This window comes from Odocoileus virginianus, chromosome 9, assembly GCF_023699985.2.
Source record: "Odocoileus virginianus isolate 20LAN1187 ecotype Illinois chromosome 9, Ovbor_1.2, whole genome shotgun sequence".
NCBI classification, from domain to species: domain Eukaryota; kingdom Metazoa; phylum Chordata; class Mammalia; order Artiodactyla; family Cervidae; genus Odocoileus; species Odocoileus virginianus.
Window position 1 is genome coordinate 60,845,572 of NC_069682.1, and position 17,024 is coordinate 60,862,595.

The following is a 17,024-nucleotide window of genomic DNA, read 5'->3' on the forward strand; positions in this document are numbered from 1 at the left end:
AGGATGCTTCTCAGGCTAAATGTAAATCTGTACCATGGTGAGCAGGCAGTTACATCATTCATTTACTCATCCATCCATCCATCCATTCATTTGTTCTAAAAACATGTATTAGTCTCTACTCTGCCTGGAATGGGGATATAGAGTTGAAGAAAAGACAGTGCCTATTAGAACTCATTTGTCCAAGTGATAATCACGGGCACATCTAATGTTTAGGTCCTGGCACACAGTGGTGAACAAGGCCCAGCTCTCCCACTTTCCTGGCTGGGTGACCTTGGACAAGTTACCCGAAACCTTTTCAGACCTGTTTCCACTTGGAAAATGGGGTGGCGGGGTGAACAACAGCATATCCCCCAAAGTGTTGAGGTGAGGCTAAACTAAGGTAATCTATGCAAAGCCCTCCAAAGAGTGCCTGGCGCACTGTAAGTGGTCTGTAATGAGAGTGGCCATTATTTTTTCCTGCCTTCAGGGAACGGTGTAATAATGCTTTCTTAGGGAGCCCAGGGCGTGAGTTGAGACCGCAGGAGCTGGGAAAGGCTTTCCCTAGGCAGTGACATCTGAGCTACCCTGGAGGATACATTAGGGGGCAGTCATGGGAGGAGGTCTCCTAGGTCATGGTAACAACATGTGTAAAGGCAAAGATGTGAAGAAGTGGAGCATATAGGGAAAGGAAGTGGTCAGGGAAGTGAGATGTCAAGTGTGTGGACGGGGAGCAGGGAGAGAAGGGGCTGGAAAGCAAGGCTGGGCTGGAAGGGCCTCAAATACCATGTATGAAGTTCAGACTTCATCCTGGAGACCATGGAGATTCACTTCCATTTTTAAAATATTTATTTATTTATTTGATTGTGCCGGGTCTTAGTTGCAGCATATGGGATCCAGTTCCCTGACCGGGGATCGAACCCAGGCTCCCTGCATTGGGAATGCAGTTTCCCAGCCACTGGGACCACCAGGGAAGCCCCTCAGTTTTTTAAGTAGGGGCATGATGTCATCAAATATGTGTTTCTGTGTTTTAGAAAGATTACTCTAGCAACCTATGTGGAACATGATTGAAACAAATTTCCTTCCCTTGGGAGCTCGCATCCCTTTTTCCCCCTCCTTCCCTCTAGTCCTCCCTCCCTCCTCCCCTCCTTTCCTCCTTCCTTCCTGCAGCAAATATTTATTGATCACCCACGGTGTGTGAAGTAGTATGAAGCCAGGCACTGCGAATCCAGCGTATCCAGCACGGAGGGAGACAGACAGGAGTGCTGAGCCCACATTCCACTGGGAGAGACAGAAAAAGCAGGCAGGGAACTAGTTTAGGGGCTAGGGCAGGGCTAGAGTGAGAGGTGGTGGAGGCTGACCAGGGGGATGGGGTTAACGCTGTCTGGAGGCAGGAATGAAAAGTTCAGGATCTTGGCACTGATTGGATTCAGATGATGGGAGGAAAGATGGACCAGTGAGGCTGCTCGGTAGTGCTGCTGTTCTCCTAGAAAGGAAATTCTCAGGCCACACCCCAGACAACTGGAAAACTACAGGTTGGGGCCCGGGGTGGGGGTTGTCTTATGTTTTCACAAGTCTTTCAGGTGACACCCCTCAAGTCTGAGAGGCATTTATACCAACCAGGAGCACAGCAGAGGGTGCTCCTTAGCGGAAGGTGTGTGTTGGGGGTGAGGGAGGCAGTGAATTCCATTTGGGGTCTGATTGAGCCTGAGGTGCCTGTGGGACATTTCCAGGGGCAAATGTCACGGAGATGGTTGGTTTTAAAGGTCTCGAGTTCAAGAAGGATCTGAGTTGCAGATAAAGGGAGAGGGGACTGTGGCTTTGATGAGGCCATAGAAGGCTTGAGTGGCCGAGGCGTTTCAGAGAGAGGGTGGGGGGGGGGGGTGGTGGTGGAGAGGAGGCCCGAGTCTGGGGAGGAAGCACCTGGGGTGGAAATGGAGGTGTAGCCCCAGCCAGGGAGAAGGGGTGTTCCTCCTTGAGGCAGGAGAGGTGACTGGTGAGCTGGAGATCTGGGAAAGGAAGGTGGAGTAGCTGGCACCTTGCTTGGAATGACCTATGTGCCCAGCAGTGTAAAGGTGGAGGTGAGGCTTGGCTAGAAAACAGGGATCCATGAAGGAAGAAGAAGTTTGAAGGCCTGGAGGGATGGGAGGGTTCAGAGGGGCTAGTGGCTGTCTCCTCGTCTGGGAGAAAGGAAGCCTGAAGCCCAGAAGGCTGTCCTTTTCAGGTCTGCTGCTGAACCACATTCTGGGACTTCCTCTGAGAAAGCGGCTTGTGGGTAGAATGCCAGGTAACCAGGTCACCCACAGCTGCAGCTAGATCAGGGGAGGGTGGGGCAAAGGCAGAGGGCTTCTGTCCTCACCCGTCCCCTGGCAGACAGAGGTCCAGATCTAGAATCAATCATACACCGCCCAGACCTGAGGCTCAGCCCACTGGGGAGCTGCAGAGTAGATACAGCTCTGGGCCCCTGGATGGACAAGGCTGAACCCCGAAGTGGTGCAGGAAGTGGGAGATGGAGGCTCCCACCAGTAATTGTTGTTGTTGTTTGGTCATTAAGTTGTGTCTGACTGCTCTTCGACCCCATGGACTGTAGCCCACCAGGCTCCTCTGTCCATGGCATTTCCCAGGCAAAAATACTGGAGTAAGTGTGGGTCAGTAAGCCTGGGTCCAATTCCAGGAATATCTAGGAGTTAGACCCCACCCCAAGGCAGGACCAGGAGAGCTGGCTCAAGGGCAGAGGGGCATGGCAGAAGGAGTATGTTGAATCTGGAGTCTGACCAACTTGGATCTAAATCCAGGCTCTGTCACTCACTTGCACGGAGGCTTGAACAAGTCACTTAACAGTCCCTGACCTTCTAGTTTCTCACCTGTAAAACATTTAAATATTTAAACAATTTCCTAGGTGGTTCAGAGGCTTAAATGAGACCATGCATCCTTAGCACAATACCTAGCACCTCGCAAGTACTCAGAAAGCAATAATCATCATGTTGTTAGTACCAGCCTGTACTCCTGTATTTACCTGACAGATTGCTGTTTGCAAAGCCCTTTCATCCTCTGTCAGTTTCATAATGTCTCTGTGTGAGTGGGACAGGGGTCTCCCTTTAAAAAAATTTTTTTTAAAGACTTTATTCTTTTAGAGCAATTTTAAGTTCACAGCAAACTTGAGAGGAAGGTCCAGAGATTTCTCCTAGACCCCTTGCCCCCCGGCACATACACAACCCCCCACTTGCACCTCATCATCAACATCTCCCACTGGAGTGGGACGTTTGTTGCCACTGGTGAACCTGTATACTGCAGGGTCCTTTTATGTAGGTGAATCGAGGAGGCTTGGAGAGTGGAAGTGGGTCTGCCCCAGGTCACAGGGCCTGGATGTCTTGACTCCTTTGTTAGTACTTCCAGGGAGAACATTGAGTCTTGAGTCTTGTTCACCACAGTGTCCCTAACGCCAGGCATTCAGTAAATATTTGTTGAATGAGTGGGTGTGTGAGTAAGTGTGTAAGCGTGTGTGTTGAGTGAGTGAGGAAGGGATGAACAGGAGCAGACTGAACTGAATGATGCCTTCAGCTCTCTGCCTCTAACGTCACTATTCAACCTTGTGGCCGGGAGAGCTCTGTGGTCACGTGCTCCGGCCATCCTGAGGGCCTGCCCACCTGAGACCTGGCCATCTGAGCACTATTGTTTCCCCAGGAGAACAGTCTCAAGTCCGGGAAGGGGGCAGCTGCCATGATCCCAGGCCCACAGACGGTGGCCACGGAAATCCGTTCTCTTTCTCCGGTAAGTGGGCAGGGCCAGCTCAGGCTAGGGGACTCCACGCAGAGCATGTGGACACGGGTCCACAGGTGGCCCAAGGCAAATGTGGCATGGAGCCTGGGAGGCCGCCCCTTTAAGGACAGCAGTAGGAAACTGTATAATATTCGGATGCCCGCAGGGCTCCCTGGTCAGTGTCTCGTCCATTGCCCTTCCCACCACCCCCCACGTACAAGTAGGGCAGTGGCAGAATGGGATGAACTGTTCCCTCCCTTTGGTGATGCCTGTAATGTCACAGCTCTTTGGCATCTGCTCTCCTTACTGACCAGGAGGAGTAATGGACTAGGAGTCCAGAAGCTTGGACTCTGAACCTGCTCCATCCTCAGCAGCCTGAGTCTGTCACTGAGAGGTCTCTGACAGTGCCTCCATTCTCCAGATCTGTCGTCTTCATCATCTAGTCCCAGAGAGAATGTCTTCCCCACCCTGACAGGATGGGGGATCAGGAGGGCTCTGTTTCTGCCCTTGGATCCCTCTGTTCATCCTTCTCAAAGGTCAGGATTCTTAAATTCTAGGGTCTTGTTAGGATTTGAGACCTTAGGAATCTCAGGTTCTAGGAATCTTAAGATTCCAGGGTTTGAGAATTTCATGGGTCTAGCATTCTGAAGACTCCAGTATTCCTGAGTTCTTAGACTCCGTGACTCAAAGCATCTTGGCTTCCAGACTTCACCTTCATGGAACCACCCCCTTCCCCACTTCTCCCTTGGTTGGCCCCGCCCCCGCCCCATCCTGCAGACCCCAGCGTCCTCACCTGACCCCTGGGGTGGGGTGGTGGTGGTTATATTCTGCAGATCATCGGGAAAGATGTCCTCACCAGCACCTACGGCGCCACCGCGGAAACCCTCTCCACCTCCACCACCACCCATGTTACCAAAGTGAGTAGCAGCAGCAGGACCCCATGTGCCCCCAGCCTGGCCGTGGGGCTCGGGAAGGTCATGGCCACGGCTCTGCCTTGGGACGTGGATAGAGAAGACCTGCGGTGTTCCCAGTTTCTGGAGTGCTGTGCACTTTGTTTTGTGCTAAGCATCATAGGCACCGACCTGCCCTTCATTGTTGACGGCCAGGCTGGGGGGATGGGACCGTCTCCTTGGAAGACATTGTGAACCGTAGTGTTTGTGCCTGATAGAGCTTAAGTGCTGGAGGGATTTAGCGGGGAGCAATTTAAGGAAGGCTCCAAGAATGAGGAAGGGGCTTCTGGAAAAGGCAGTGTTTGCGTAGGGTCTTGAAAAGCAGGGAGGACTCTTGAGGGAGGAGGCAGACGTTCTAAGCCACGTGGAAGATGGGAGCAGAAACCGTGTGTTCGCTTATTCATTCTCTGAGCAAATGTTAGTGAGTGTCACCCTGACGCTGCCTTTGTGCTAGGCACTGCTGGAGGGGCTGCAACCAGTGCACATGGAGAAACAAGATAAGCCGTCTCTGCCAGGAAGAAGCAGCATGTAGGGGCGGAACTGCGAGAAATTAGGTTGAACTGAGGAAGGGGGAAGCAGAACAGAGACAAGAAAGAGAAATCCCGGGACAAGGGTGACAACAGAGGGTCTGAGTGTGAGAGCCATGGAAAGACATCAAGGTTTTTAAAGTGGGAAGGAACCCAGTGAAAAGGGGTTTAAGGAGGGGAGATGAGGTCCACCAGGATGTGCGGGTAGATGGGAGAAAGAAGAGAGTTGTGTAAGAGACTAGGAGCGGAGGGGGCGGAGCAGGGCTCCAGGAGGAAGGGGCGTGGCCAGAGGCTGGGAAAGGGGCGGGGCCAGAGGATGGAGACCTTCCCGGTGGGTCAGCCGTGACTTAGCGGATGGGTCCCGCGGGCTGAGGACGGGCTGGCCACTGTGTCCATGCCTGGGTGGCCAGAAGGAAGAACAGGAGGGAGCCCAGGGCAGAGATGCAGTCCTGGAGGAGAGAGGCCAGGGAGCCAGGCTGAGTGGGAGGTTCCGTTCAAACATTGAAGGAGGAATCTGGTAGACAGCCCTAGCCCTTAATGAGCAACACCATCCCAGCCCTGCCCCCTCCCACACAGCATGGTCCCCAGAAAGCACCCATTCCTACCAAAAGCATCAGTGAGCAAGGATGACTTGACTGAAAGCTTTATGGGAAGGGGTTCCATCACACAGCCGGCAGCATACCGCTCAAATGTTTCTCCTGGCCCTGCCACCTGGGAGCCGTCTCTTCTCTCTGTTCACTCTTGACTCCAGCTTGGCCTTCCCTCTGCCACCACCTGCCTTTAATATACCAAGCAATTAGGTCCTGCCCCATCTTCTAGGCTTGCCCCCAGACCCCACCCCTTCAGAAAACAGTGGCAGCTATAAGCTTATGTATAAGCATCATCCATGCAATTTTCTCTTCTAGTGTCGTTGGAAGTCATTTAAAGTAGAACCTTGTCACCATTCACATTTCATTCATGTGTTTCATTCAACAAATCTGCATTTTAGCACCTATCCTGGCCAGGTGGGGCAGGGAAGTGGAGGAGGAGGGGATGCAGAGGTGAACAAAAATAACAGCTCCTGCCCTCAAGAGCCCCAGCCTAGTGAGCAAGGCCAGGTCACACACACAAGGCCCACAGAAGATGGAGAGGCCCAGAACCATGAGAGATACGAACTTGCCACTCAGGGAGTATCGAGGCAGGAAGGTGGAAGGACCACTCACCAGGGTGAGGGCCACAGCATTCGAGCCTGGCTTGGAAGAGCTAGAGAGGGCAGCTTGGTAGCTGGGGGAGATGTGGCAGCCAGGCAGGGTGTTCAGCCTGAAGTCCGAAAACTAGTAAAGGGAAAAACCGAGGGAGCCAGGAGAGAAGGCGACTGCTGATTCCAGCCTTGCCCTTGAGGGGTGCTTTGGCTCTGTCCCCTGTCGAGGCTGCTGCCCCAGCGGGACCCAAGGCTGAATCCGCCTCCCTCTCCCTCTGCAGACTGTGAAAGGAGGGTTTTCTGAGACAAGGATCGAGAAGCGGATCATCATCACCGGGGACGAAGATGTCGATCAAGACCAGGTATGCGGATGGGAGCAAGGGTCCCAGTGGCACTGCCCAGTGGCCGCCGGCCCTCCAGCGTTGGGTTACCCGTGGACGGCTATGTCTGTGAGCAGTGGAGGTGTCTACTTCCTGCTGACCCTGTCCAGAGGAGAAGCCCCCAAGGAAGGGGCACTGAATGGGAAGCAGAAGGAGCCAGAAGACCTGAGCTCCAGCCTCTCCCTTGACCTTGCAGGGGCCTCGCTGTGCACTGGGGGGGGCTTGCTGGTCTCTGTGGCCTTACCCATATTCAGTCTGCTGGCTCCTCACCAGGCCCTTCTTTCCTCCAGGCCCTGGCTTTGGCCATCAAGGAGGCCAAACTGCAGCATCCCGACATGCTGGTAACCAAAGCCGTCGTCTACAGAGAAACAGACCCATCCCCGGAGGAGAGGGACAAGAAGCCACAGGTGAGGCTTGTGGGTCTCAGTAGCTGTGAGACAGAGGCTGGGTCCCCAGCACAGCTTTGATCAGCACCCCCCAGACTTCCTGATTTGGGGTTCAAAGGGGAGAAATAGCTCCCCTAGATTTGATATAAGGACAGAAGGGAAGGAAGACTGGTATTTTTGGGTTTCAGGCTCCAGACCCAGAAAAGTAAATCCGGAAGTGGTGAGAAAAGGGAAGAGAGGATTAGATGGGTGGATACCAAGGTGGGATAGACAGAGATAAGCAAAACCTCACTGGCCCATTGCCTATAAGCTGGAAGTCAGAAAAAGTCCTACCCAGCCCCACGGTCATATTCCTGTCCCCAAGTCTCTGTCTCCATCACCAGTCACTAGATGTTGCCGAGGAGGAAAGTTTTATAAACTGAAGTATAGTTGAATGTTGTGCCCGTTTTTAAATTTTTAAAAAAACAATTGTATTTATTTAGGCTGCTCTGGGTCTTCATTGCCTTGCATGGGCCTTCTCTGGTTGTGGAGAGTGGGGGCTGCTCTTCATTGCAGTGCTTGGTCTTCTCATTGTGGTGGCTTCTCTTGCTGCAGAGCATGGGCTCTAGGCACACGGGCTTCAGTAGTTGTGGTGCTCAGGCTTAGTTGCTCCGTGGCATGTGGGGTCTTCCCGGACCAGGGATTGAACCTGCGTCCCCTGCACTGGCTGGCAGATTCTTATCCATTATGCCACCAGGGAAGTCCTAATTTTTTTTTTAATTGAAGTATAGTTGATGCCAAGGAAGAATATGAGGACCAGAGTCCTTCATCCCATCTGTGTTGCTAGATTGGAAACCCTTCTGAGGCCACCTGGGGCCAGAATCTCAGGGGACCTCAATCCTTACTCTTTCCTCTTGGGCCATCAGTGCCTTGGTGAATAAGGGGAGGGAGATGGTGCTGGAGCAGACAGGTCTTTTAGCTGCTGAACTTCGGGGAAGCTGGCGAGGCCCCTCTAGAAATTTACTGAATTTTATCAGATCTATAATAATTGAGTTGAGTGAAATAAGTTAGACACAAAAAGTACTTACAAGTGGGTCCATTCATAGGAAGTTCAAAACAGGCCGTACTAAACATGCTCAGAAGTCTGAATATCAGTTCCTGCTGAGAAGTGGCAGGGAAGAACCATAAGGGAGCCTTCGAGGGTGCTGGAAGTGCCAGTGTCTTGAACTGGGAGGGTTGCATGGATGTGTACACATATAAAAATGTGTTAAGCTCCACACTTAGATTTGTGTACTTGACTTACTTTGCACATTATACCTCACTGAAAAATAAATCCATTTCAAAGGCCCCCACAAGCAGCAGGTCTCCCTTTTGTCCTCTTCCCTGATGAAGAAAACCAATGTTTTCTAGAAAGACACAAGAATGTTTCTTTTTCACCCTTTGATTACCACCCACTTCGTGTCACAAGAAAAGGCATGGAAATATTTTCCTGCCACTCTGAAACGTTGCCAACCCGGATCTAGACCAGTGCTGTCTGATAGAACTTTCTGTAGTGACGGAAATAGTTTTCTGCGCTGTGCAGTGTAGGAGCCACTAGCCACATGTGGCTGTTAAACACTTGAAACTGGCTAATCTGAAATGAGATGTACCTTAAGTGTAAAACGTGTGCTGGATTTTGAAGATTATGTGTGGAGAAAAAAAGTATAAAATAGTTCAATAATTTTTATATTGATTACATGTAAAGTGATAATGTCTGGATATATTGGGCTAAGTAAAATACATTATTAAAATTAATTTCACCTGATTCTTTTTACTCTTTTTGATGTAAATTCAAACATTAGAGTTTTATTAATATAGTCGGAAAATTTTAGAAAGTCATAAATTTCTAGAACATTTAGAAAATATTGTCTAGAAAATCTATTATCCAAAAAATGTTCAATTCCATCTGTGGCTCATATTTCTGTTGGACAGTGCTGGTCTATTTGTGTGTTTAATTTATTTATTCATGCCGGGTTCGTTGTGCCATGGGAGAACTTAGAACTTAGAACTTGCAGCATGTGGGATCTAGTTCCCTGACTGGGGAATGAACCCAGGCCCCCTGCATTGGGAGTGCAGCGTCTTAGCCATTGGACCACCAGGGAAGACCCAGACAGGGCTGGTCTAGAAGTCATGTAAGCTAATCACAGGCAGAGCCTGCTTTCCTCAGACTTTCATGTAAATTGTCACTCTTGTCCCCTCAGTTGCTCAGTTATTGTTGCTTTTTGTTACCCAGGTCTCAGAAGGGTAGCGTGTAGGTCACTTGCCAAGCTGGTGCTGAGCTGGCTGTATTACCCCGGGAACACAGATACTAGAGAACTGTTGTCTTAGAGTCTGACTGAGAAGTGCTGAGTTAGGACCTGGGAATCTTTTTTTTTTTTTTTTCAGTTTTATTTTATTTATTTGGCTGCACAGTATGCATAACTGCCCTGACCAGGGATTGAACCCATGCTGCTTGTTTACATTGCAAGTTCAGAGTCTTAACCACTGGACCAACAGGGAAACCCCCTGGAAATCTTTATTTATATGTTGATCCTTAGGAAATCTGTGTGCAGCCAATAGGAGCCACTGATGCAAAGAATTCTGTGCTGGGAATCCAGACCTGACTCCGTTCGATCCATCCTACTGGCTTAGCTTCGTGACCATCAGGGTCTCAGTGTGCTGATTTGCAAAATGAAGACAGGTCAAGCCCTCTTATAGTTATATACAATCCTCTGGCTATTTAGTTGCTTCCCTAGGTTCTTGTATCTCCTCCATTCCCTGTCTCACTCCTCCTCGTCTTTCCCAGTCAGTCCCCCCAGGCTCCTGCCTTCCCTTGTTCCCTGGCTATTCGGTGCTCTCAGCTCTCGTCCCAGCGTCCACATCCTGCCTACCCCGTGCAGTCTTTCACGTCTGCCCACCTCAGTGTTCCCTTTGCCGTCTCATTCCCTCCTCCTCGCCCCACCCTTTACTTCCTTACTGGCTGCCATTGTCCCACACATCACCACACACCCTCTCTCCCTCTCTTTTGGATTCTTTTGTAAAGGTCACCTTGTTATGTGGCCCTAGAGAGACAAAAGTTTCTTCCTTGCCTTTTCTGCTCACCTTCCTTCCCATTAATTGTTGCCAAGTAGGAACCACCTCTGACTCTTAATATAGTCAGACTCACTAATTCTGGAGGGGAAGTCTTCTCTGAATTAGAAAACTCTTTTTAAAAAAAAAATTATTTATTTTTGCCTGTGTTGGGTCTTAGTTGCGACATTCAGCTTCTCTCTAGTTGAGGCACACCAGCTTAGTTGCCCCACATCGTGGGGGATCTTAGTTCCCCGACCAGGGATCGAACCTGCATCCCCTGCATTGGAAGGCAGATTTTTAACCACTGGACCATCAGGGAAGTCCTCTAAGGCAGGTACTCTATTAATTGATGAGCAAACTTAAAGTGAAGCCAGCACTGTAAGAAAAACTTCTCAGAAAGTAGCAGAATGGAAGAGAAAGAACACACCCAGCTTTGGACCCAGAAAGTGTGTCCAGAGGAAGCACCCCTGGGCCTCAGTTTCCTCATCTACAAAATGGAGTGAATCTATACATTGGAGTTGCTGTAATAAACCACATTTATGAGTGTTAGAGACTGCACGGGCTGCTGTAACAGAACAGAAGACTGGATGGCTTAAACAAGACACACTTAATTTCTCACAGTTCTGGGGGCCGGGAAGTCCAAGGTCAGGGTGCCAGCCAGTCTGGTTCCCGGTGAAGCCCCTCTTCTGGTTTGTAGACAGCTATTTTCTCTGCGTCCTCATGCAGTGGAGAGCAGAGAAGTCATCTCTCTCATGTCTCTTCTTATAAAAGCACTCATCCCATTTATGAGCACCTCCTATAGGCCCTGCTTCCAAATAGCATCCTCTTGAGAGTTAGGGCCTCAACCTGTGAATTTTGGGGAGACACAAACATTGAGTCCATAGCAGTGACTTACAAGAGTGGTGTCTCACATACCAAAGGTGCTTGGCGATGTGAACTTGCTTCCATGTCCCTACAGTTTCGCCATGCTGAGCCATTGATGAGAGCCCTGAGCAAGTCAGACTTTAAACTTCTATCACCAGCCTGTTGCATGAGTTTCTGTTTCTGTGTGGGCATCCATTTTGCCAGTCTTAATTGTCTCTCCCCTCCCTGAATCCTCCTTCTGTCCCTGCTCCAGTAGACTTCCTTATGAAGCTCTTCCTTCTTGAAGTTCTTGCTGTGAGGGTGGAAATCCCACCTGTCTTACAGTCTTCTATGTGGCTTCAGCTCTATCTTTGCTCCACTGGCCCACCTCCTTCAGGCAGGATCTGTATCCCAAACACTACCAGCAAGAGGGTAGCACCCACCCAGCCTCCCAGAGCTTTCTTGCTTTCAAAGTTCTAAGTAAATGGTGAAGGGAGGGGGGAGGCAGGATTGACCTATTTCAAAGCAGGAGCCTTGGGTTCTAGTCTAGTTTGTGCCACCAACTTGCTAAGTCTTTGCACCCTCTGGGCTCAGTTTTCCCATCTATCAAATGAGCCAAGAAGGATCAGCTATCTACCACTCCATTAGCACTTGACCATGTAAGCAGTAAAGGACAGGGATGATATGCCACCTGTTAAATAGTTCTGGGTAGTTGCTATATGTTAGGCATGGTGTTGGGCCCTGGAAAGATAGCAATAAGAGACAGCCCTTGCCCTCAATGAGGTCAGAACAATGTGTGGTTAAGTTAACAACAGCAGTAGTCATGATAAGAACAGCCAGTATTTACTCAGCACTTAATGCTGATCCTTGTCTTGAATCTTCCCTACAACTTCTGTCCATTTTACGGAGGAAGCAACTAAGGTCTAAAGAGGTTAGGAAACTCACCCAAGGTGACAGACAGTGGGATTTGACTTCAGATTGTCTGATTTCAGAGCCCAGACCCCTTAACCGCTCAAGTTTTGGAGTCAAACTTGAGTTGGGATCCAGATTCCAGTTTCTTTACTTAAACACTACTCCCTGGGGTTTAACTAACCTCCAGGAGACAGCAGGCCATGGCAAACAGAAAGGAAAGACAAAAAAAAAAAACCCAAAAAACCCACCTCTGCCATCACATCTAAATATTTTGTAGATCCGAGAGCAGATAGGAAGACAAAATGAAACAAGTGTGATCTTAGCTCTCAGGGAAAGCTAAGGACAGAGTTTCAAGGTAACTTGAAAAATTTTCAGCCAAAGTGAAAGATGCTACCTGCGTGGAAGCAACACGGCAAATGTGCATGGACTCTGGGCTCAGACAGGGGCTTTGAGAGACAGTGAAGGACAGGGAGGCCTGGTGTCCTGCAGTCCATGGGGTCGCAAAGCGTTCGACCGAGTGACTGAACACCAAGGTGGCTTCAGTTGTCAGTGGCCACTTTATTACCAGCTGTGTGGGCTTGGATAAGTCACTGTGTCTTCCTAAGTCATAATCAAGGGCACATGGTAAAAAGAGTGAAAACAACCATGCGTTTAAAGATGAATGACAAAAGTTAACTAGCTCTTCTTGTCCTCTGCCTTCCTTTGCGTCTCCCTCCTCTCCACCCCGCCCTCACCTCTGGCTTCAGGAATCCTGACCTCTGTGAAAAGATGCTGGCGTTTCTGGTCCAACCCAAGCCAGAGAACCATAAAGAAGGGGCCTTCATCCTGGATTCTCCGACTCAACACCGACGTCCCAGCTGTGACGTACTGTCCCTGAAAGAGACTGGGAAAGGAAAAGCATATATATATAGATATATATAGATATAGATATATATACAGGAAACACCACGTCCTTGCACTGCTGCCGGGGCTGGCCGAGCATTCGGCCGACAGCAACAACCAACATCTGTACACCTACATTTCCTTTGCAGACAAATTGAAGAATTGGTGGGATTTTCCAGGAAACAAACAAACAAAAGTTACAACAACAGTAATCCCTTGCTCCCCTCCCCACCTCACTTCGAAGCCCTGCAGAACAACCAAGGCAAGCCAGACCACGCTGATTGTAGAAGTACAATGCCAACTGGGTCTACACGTTCCCTTCAGTGGACAAGCATCCCATTTCTTCTTTTCCTCTGTCTGTTGCCCACTCCAACGCAAAGGAAAACACTTTTGCAGCCAGTTAGAGAAGCTGCAGCAGCAAGACATGCCCCCGTCAACCGTTTTCCAAGAAAGAAAAATCCCCCATTCGGAAAGGAGGAGGAGGAACACTGGATTCTTATTTTTGGGGTCTTGACACTGGGCTGCAAAATCCACCTGCCTTTCTTCCACCTCCCTTCCCCCTTGACTCTCACACGTCTTGTTGTCATTTTCTGTCTGGGTTCCCTCCTCCCTCTCCCCCATCCCACTCCCCTCACCCTCTGTGTCCTGGTCCTGCCAAGGGCCACTGCAGATGACTCTCACTGGAAATGAGAAAAAGAAAAGAAAAGCAAGAACGTGAAACCAAGCCACAGGAGGTGAAGTAGACATTGTATGTTTATGGGTTCTCATTATGAAGGTGCCGCTTGTAGGAGATTTGTATGGATGTGCTTTTAAGTTATGTATATTACATATAACAGGAAACAAATATTAAAATAAACAGTGCTGGTAAGTATGAAGCTGACATTTTAAAATTATAATTATCTGACTGTGATTGATGTATTCCCAAGGTTCCTAGATCTCACCGAACCAACCCAGCCAAGGAGACCCGGACTCAGGCTGTGGGTCGCTCACAGTAGGAGCTGACAGTTCAGTGTAGAAATACAGTGTGTGGTGTTTGTACTTGGTTGATTGGTGGGGAGGGGTGGGGTCCCCCTATGGAGAGGCAGGGGTTTGGCAAGAAGGAAGCGACACGGGTGTGGTTCAGATGCCTTCTCCCCCAGGCAGTAGCAGCCGGGACCTGGCCCGTGCTCAGGATTCTGCAGCACAGGTCCCCCAGCTCAGTCCCCCTACCTCCCTGGAAGGCTTGCCTCAGTTCTCAGTCGTCTCTTTGTTGTGCCACATGTCTTGCCTTTCCCTGACTGCAGTGTGACAGCTAACTCTTATCCCAAGGGAGGTGATGCCCCCAGCTGCCACGGAAGATGGTGGCTTCCACCTGGCTGTCTGAATGTCCCCAGCTCAGTTCTTTCTTTTGGCCACTGCTGTATTCTGTCTGAATCGTTCTCTTCTTCCTGGGTCAAAGCAGCCATGGTAGAGACTGAATGCAGGGCAGGCCCTGACAGGTAAAAACTGGACTCCCAGAGGCTCCTGAAACAAGCTGAGGTGGACAGAAGGTGTTGCTGGGGCTCCACCTGGGAATAAGACCCTGGCTTTGGAGACCTCCCCTTCAGTCAATATTTGTTCTCTGATCCTGGGCCCTAAGAGTCCCAGAAATGGCCTGGAGACCATAGGAGCCCTTGGAGAAGGTCCCATCAAAAGCCTGGCATTGCCCTGTGGCACACGTGGGCTTTCCAGACACAAGCTGCTTTCCTGAGCTCAATGAGGCCCCTTCCAAAGGCATTTGTCTCCCCCTGCCCTTTAATTTCTCAGTCCCATTTCATTTCCCCCATCTTGCTTCTAAAGTAGTCCATAAATGCATTCAGCAAATATTTACTGAGTACTTACTTGTGCCAGGCACTATTGTTAGGCTCAAGGAGAAAGCGTGGGGGGAGCAGAGGGAACTGGGAAGCTCCCTGAGTCAGCCTTACATCTCTAGCCCCTCTGAGAGCACTTCCACCTTCTCTCCAATTATCAGACATCTGTGGACATGCCCCGCCAAGGGCCCGGGCTTGCTTATCCGTTCCCCTGGTGACACATATGCTTCGCTGCCTAACTGGTGCTGACCTGAGGCAGAACAGTGTTTGCCTCTGTAGGTAGACGTGCGGTGAGGAGAGGCAGAGAGAGCCCTGCATCTGGGGCTCAGATGGAACAGTCAGCCACATCCCCTCCAGCTCCCCCGAGAGTGGAAATGCACCAGGCTCTTCTTACACAGAAGCCACAGAACTGCCTCCCTGTCCTCCTCAGCTTGAGAGCCCCCACTCTTTCTGGGCCAAGAGCTGGAGTGGCTCTGCCCTCTCTGGGCCATCTGGAATCTGGCTCAGGCATCCTCGTCTTTGCAGGAACCAGGCGTCCTGAGCGCACTGGACATACCTCAGAGGGAGAACATTTGCTGTGGGTTCTGCACCTGCCTACAGACCCTATGTGTGTGGCTTCAGGACAGGGAAGAAGCTACCAGGCTTGGTTTGTGGACCAGCCAGGGTTTATGGAGCTCTCCAGTCCACAGATGCTCTGACCTTCCACAGAGAGGCAGGCATCTGCCAGCAGGGAGGAGGGGAGCTGCAAAGCTGAAATCTAGGGCGCTGTTTCCTTCCCATCCTCCTCTTCATAGGGAATATAGATGTTTGTCTTATCTGTCTTCAACCTACTTTTCCATTTTACATTTCACATCCTTTCTGTGCCGCCTCTCCACCCAGGAGACCATGTAGCATAGTGGAAAAAGTCCTGGAGGGCAGTCAGGAGTTCTGGGTAGCCATCCTGACTCAGCCTCTAACTCACCACATGCCATTGAGCTCATCTTATCCTCGCTTCGGGGTCTCAGTTTCCCCACTTGCAAAAGGAACAGCAAAAGCAGATGCCCTCCATGGCCTTGGTCCACTCTGCCAGCCTGTAAGCCTTTGTTTTCCCCTATTTTGCTTTCTTGGGATCTTTTCCATCTGAGGGTACAGGAAGTGCCAAGACCTGTTTCAGTTTTTGAATCCTGTAAGCACATTCCAAGACTGGCCTGAAATTGCATGAGCAACATCACTCTAAAATTTTTTTTTTTCCAAAAAGCACCTTCCTAACCAACTGCGATGCTGTCCTGGTCCTTTTTACTCACACCCCTCTCTCCTCTCTGTCCCCGCGCTCCCCCACCTCAGTGCTCCGTGCTGTATGCGTGTGCTCTCTGTTCTTGTATACTCAATAAAAGTGAAATAAATGTGTTTGATGCTGAACCACAAACTGCCTTGGCATCTCTCTCTGACCTTGGCTACCAGTACAAGTTGGCATTGTGGGAAAGGCTAAAACTGGGGCGGAGAGATCCCAACTGGAACATTTTCATTCAACCTACAACACCTTCATTCAAATATCTGCAGATCCCAACGTGGACCAGCTCTTGACTTTATGGGAACAACAATGAATAAGACAAAGCCCTTGCCCTCCAAGAGCTCAGAGGCTAGTGGAGAAACTGACAACAAAACAGGCGAGCGCTCAGAGACGATTGCAGGGTGATCAGCACCAGGAAGGAAATGCACCGGGGGAGGGGACGGTCACTGAAGGAGACCACTTTAAATAAGGTGGCCCGTGATGGCCTCCCTGAGGACATCTTTTTGAGCTGGATGAAGAGAAAGATCCAGTAAGGTGAAGAACTTAAGTGAGTGCATTCTAGGCAGCAGGAACAGTAAGCAGGTGGGCCCAGGACAGAGGGGCTTGGCGTGTGGGAGTCGAGTGGATAAGGTACACAGCAAGCCCCAACTTCAGTCTTTGCTCATCCCCTTCGCATATGTTGCCATGTCCCCGTACATGCCGCTTGTCCCAATGCTGGCATCATTTCTTTAAATTGACTCTCTGAGCAAACTCTGGAAGATAGCGAAGGACAGGGGAGCGAGCCTGGCATGCTGCAGTCCATGGGGTCACAAAGAGTCGGACATGACTGAGTGACTCAACAACAACAAAAACAGAATTATTTGTAAAGGAAACTATTACGTCCACAAATGAAAAACTACGGTCACTTGCCAAAGAAAAGAGGTCTTTATAAAAATAAATGCAAAAATACTAAAATTTGAAAACCAATATCCATGTAAAATTTAAACCTGTCCTGTGGGGTACCTGAGATACGAATACCAGCACTTTAAGTCTACCAAACAGCTCACCCCAAACCACCTTTC

General features: G+C 50.0%; 1 protein-coding gene and 1 non-coding gene across 20 annotated transcripts in view; one reads left to right on the forward strand and one right to left on the reverse strand.

Moving 5' to 3' along the window:
* Positions 1-16,098, forward strand: part of EPB41L1 (erythrocyte membrane protein band 4.1 like 1) — a 135,467-nt gene extending 119,369 nt beyond the window's left edge. For 16 of the 19 annotated variants that reach the window (XM_070472581.1, XM_020897745.2, XM_070472582.1 and 13 more), the window contains 5 exons: positions 3,661-3,747; positions 4,569-4,652; positions 6,674-6,754; positions 7,063-7,179; positions 12,729-16,098. In XM_070472581.1, the coding sequence (XP_070328682.1) occupies positions 3,661-3,747; positions 4,569-4,652; positions 6,674-6,754; positions 7,063-7,179; positions 12,729-12,737 (378 nt within the window). In that variant the 3' untranslated portion in view covers positions 12,738-16,098. The remainder of the gene's footprint in view (positions 1-3,660; positions 3,748-4,568; positions 4,653-6,673; positions 6,755-7,062; positions 7,180-12,728) is intronic. The other 3 variants (XM_020897749.2, XM_070472586.1, XM_020897748.2) reach the window with 2 other exon arrangements.
* TRNAG-CCC (transfer RNA glycine (anticodon CCC)) lies at positions 9,206-9,278 on the reverse strand. Its single transcript has one exon. It is a non-coding gene; the product is annotated as a tRNA-Gly (tRNA).
* Positions 16,099-17,024: the final 926 nt, after the last annotated feature.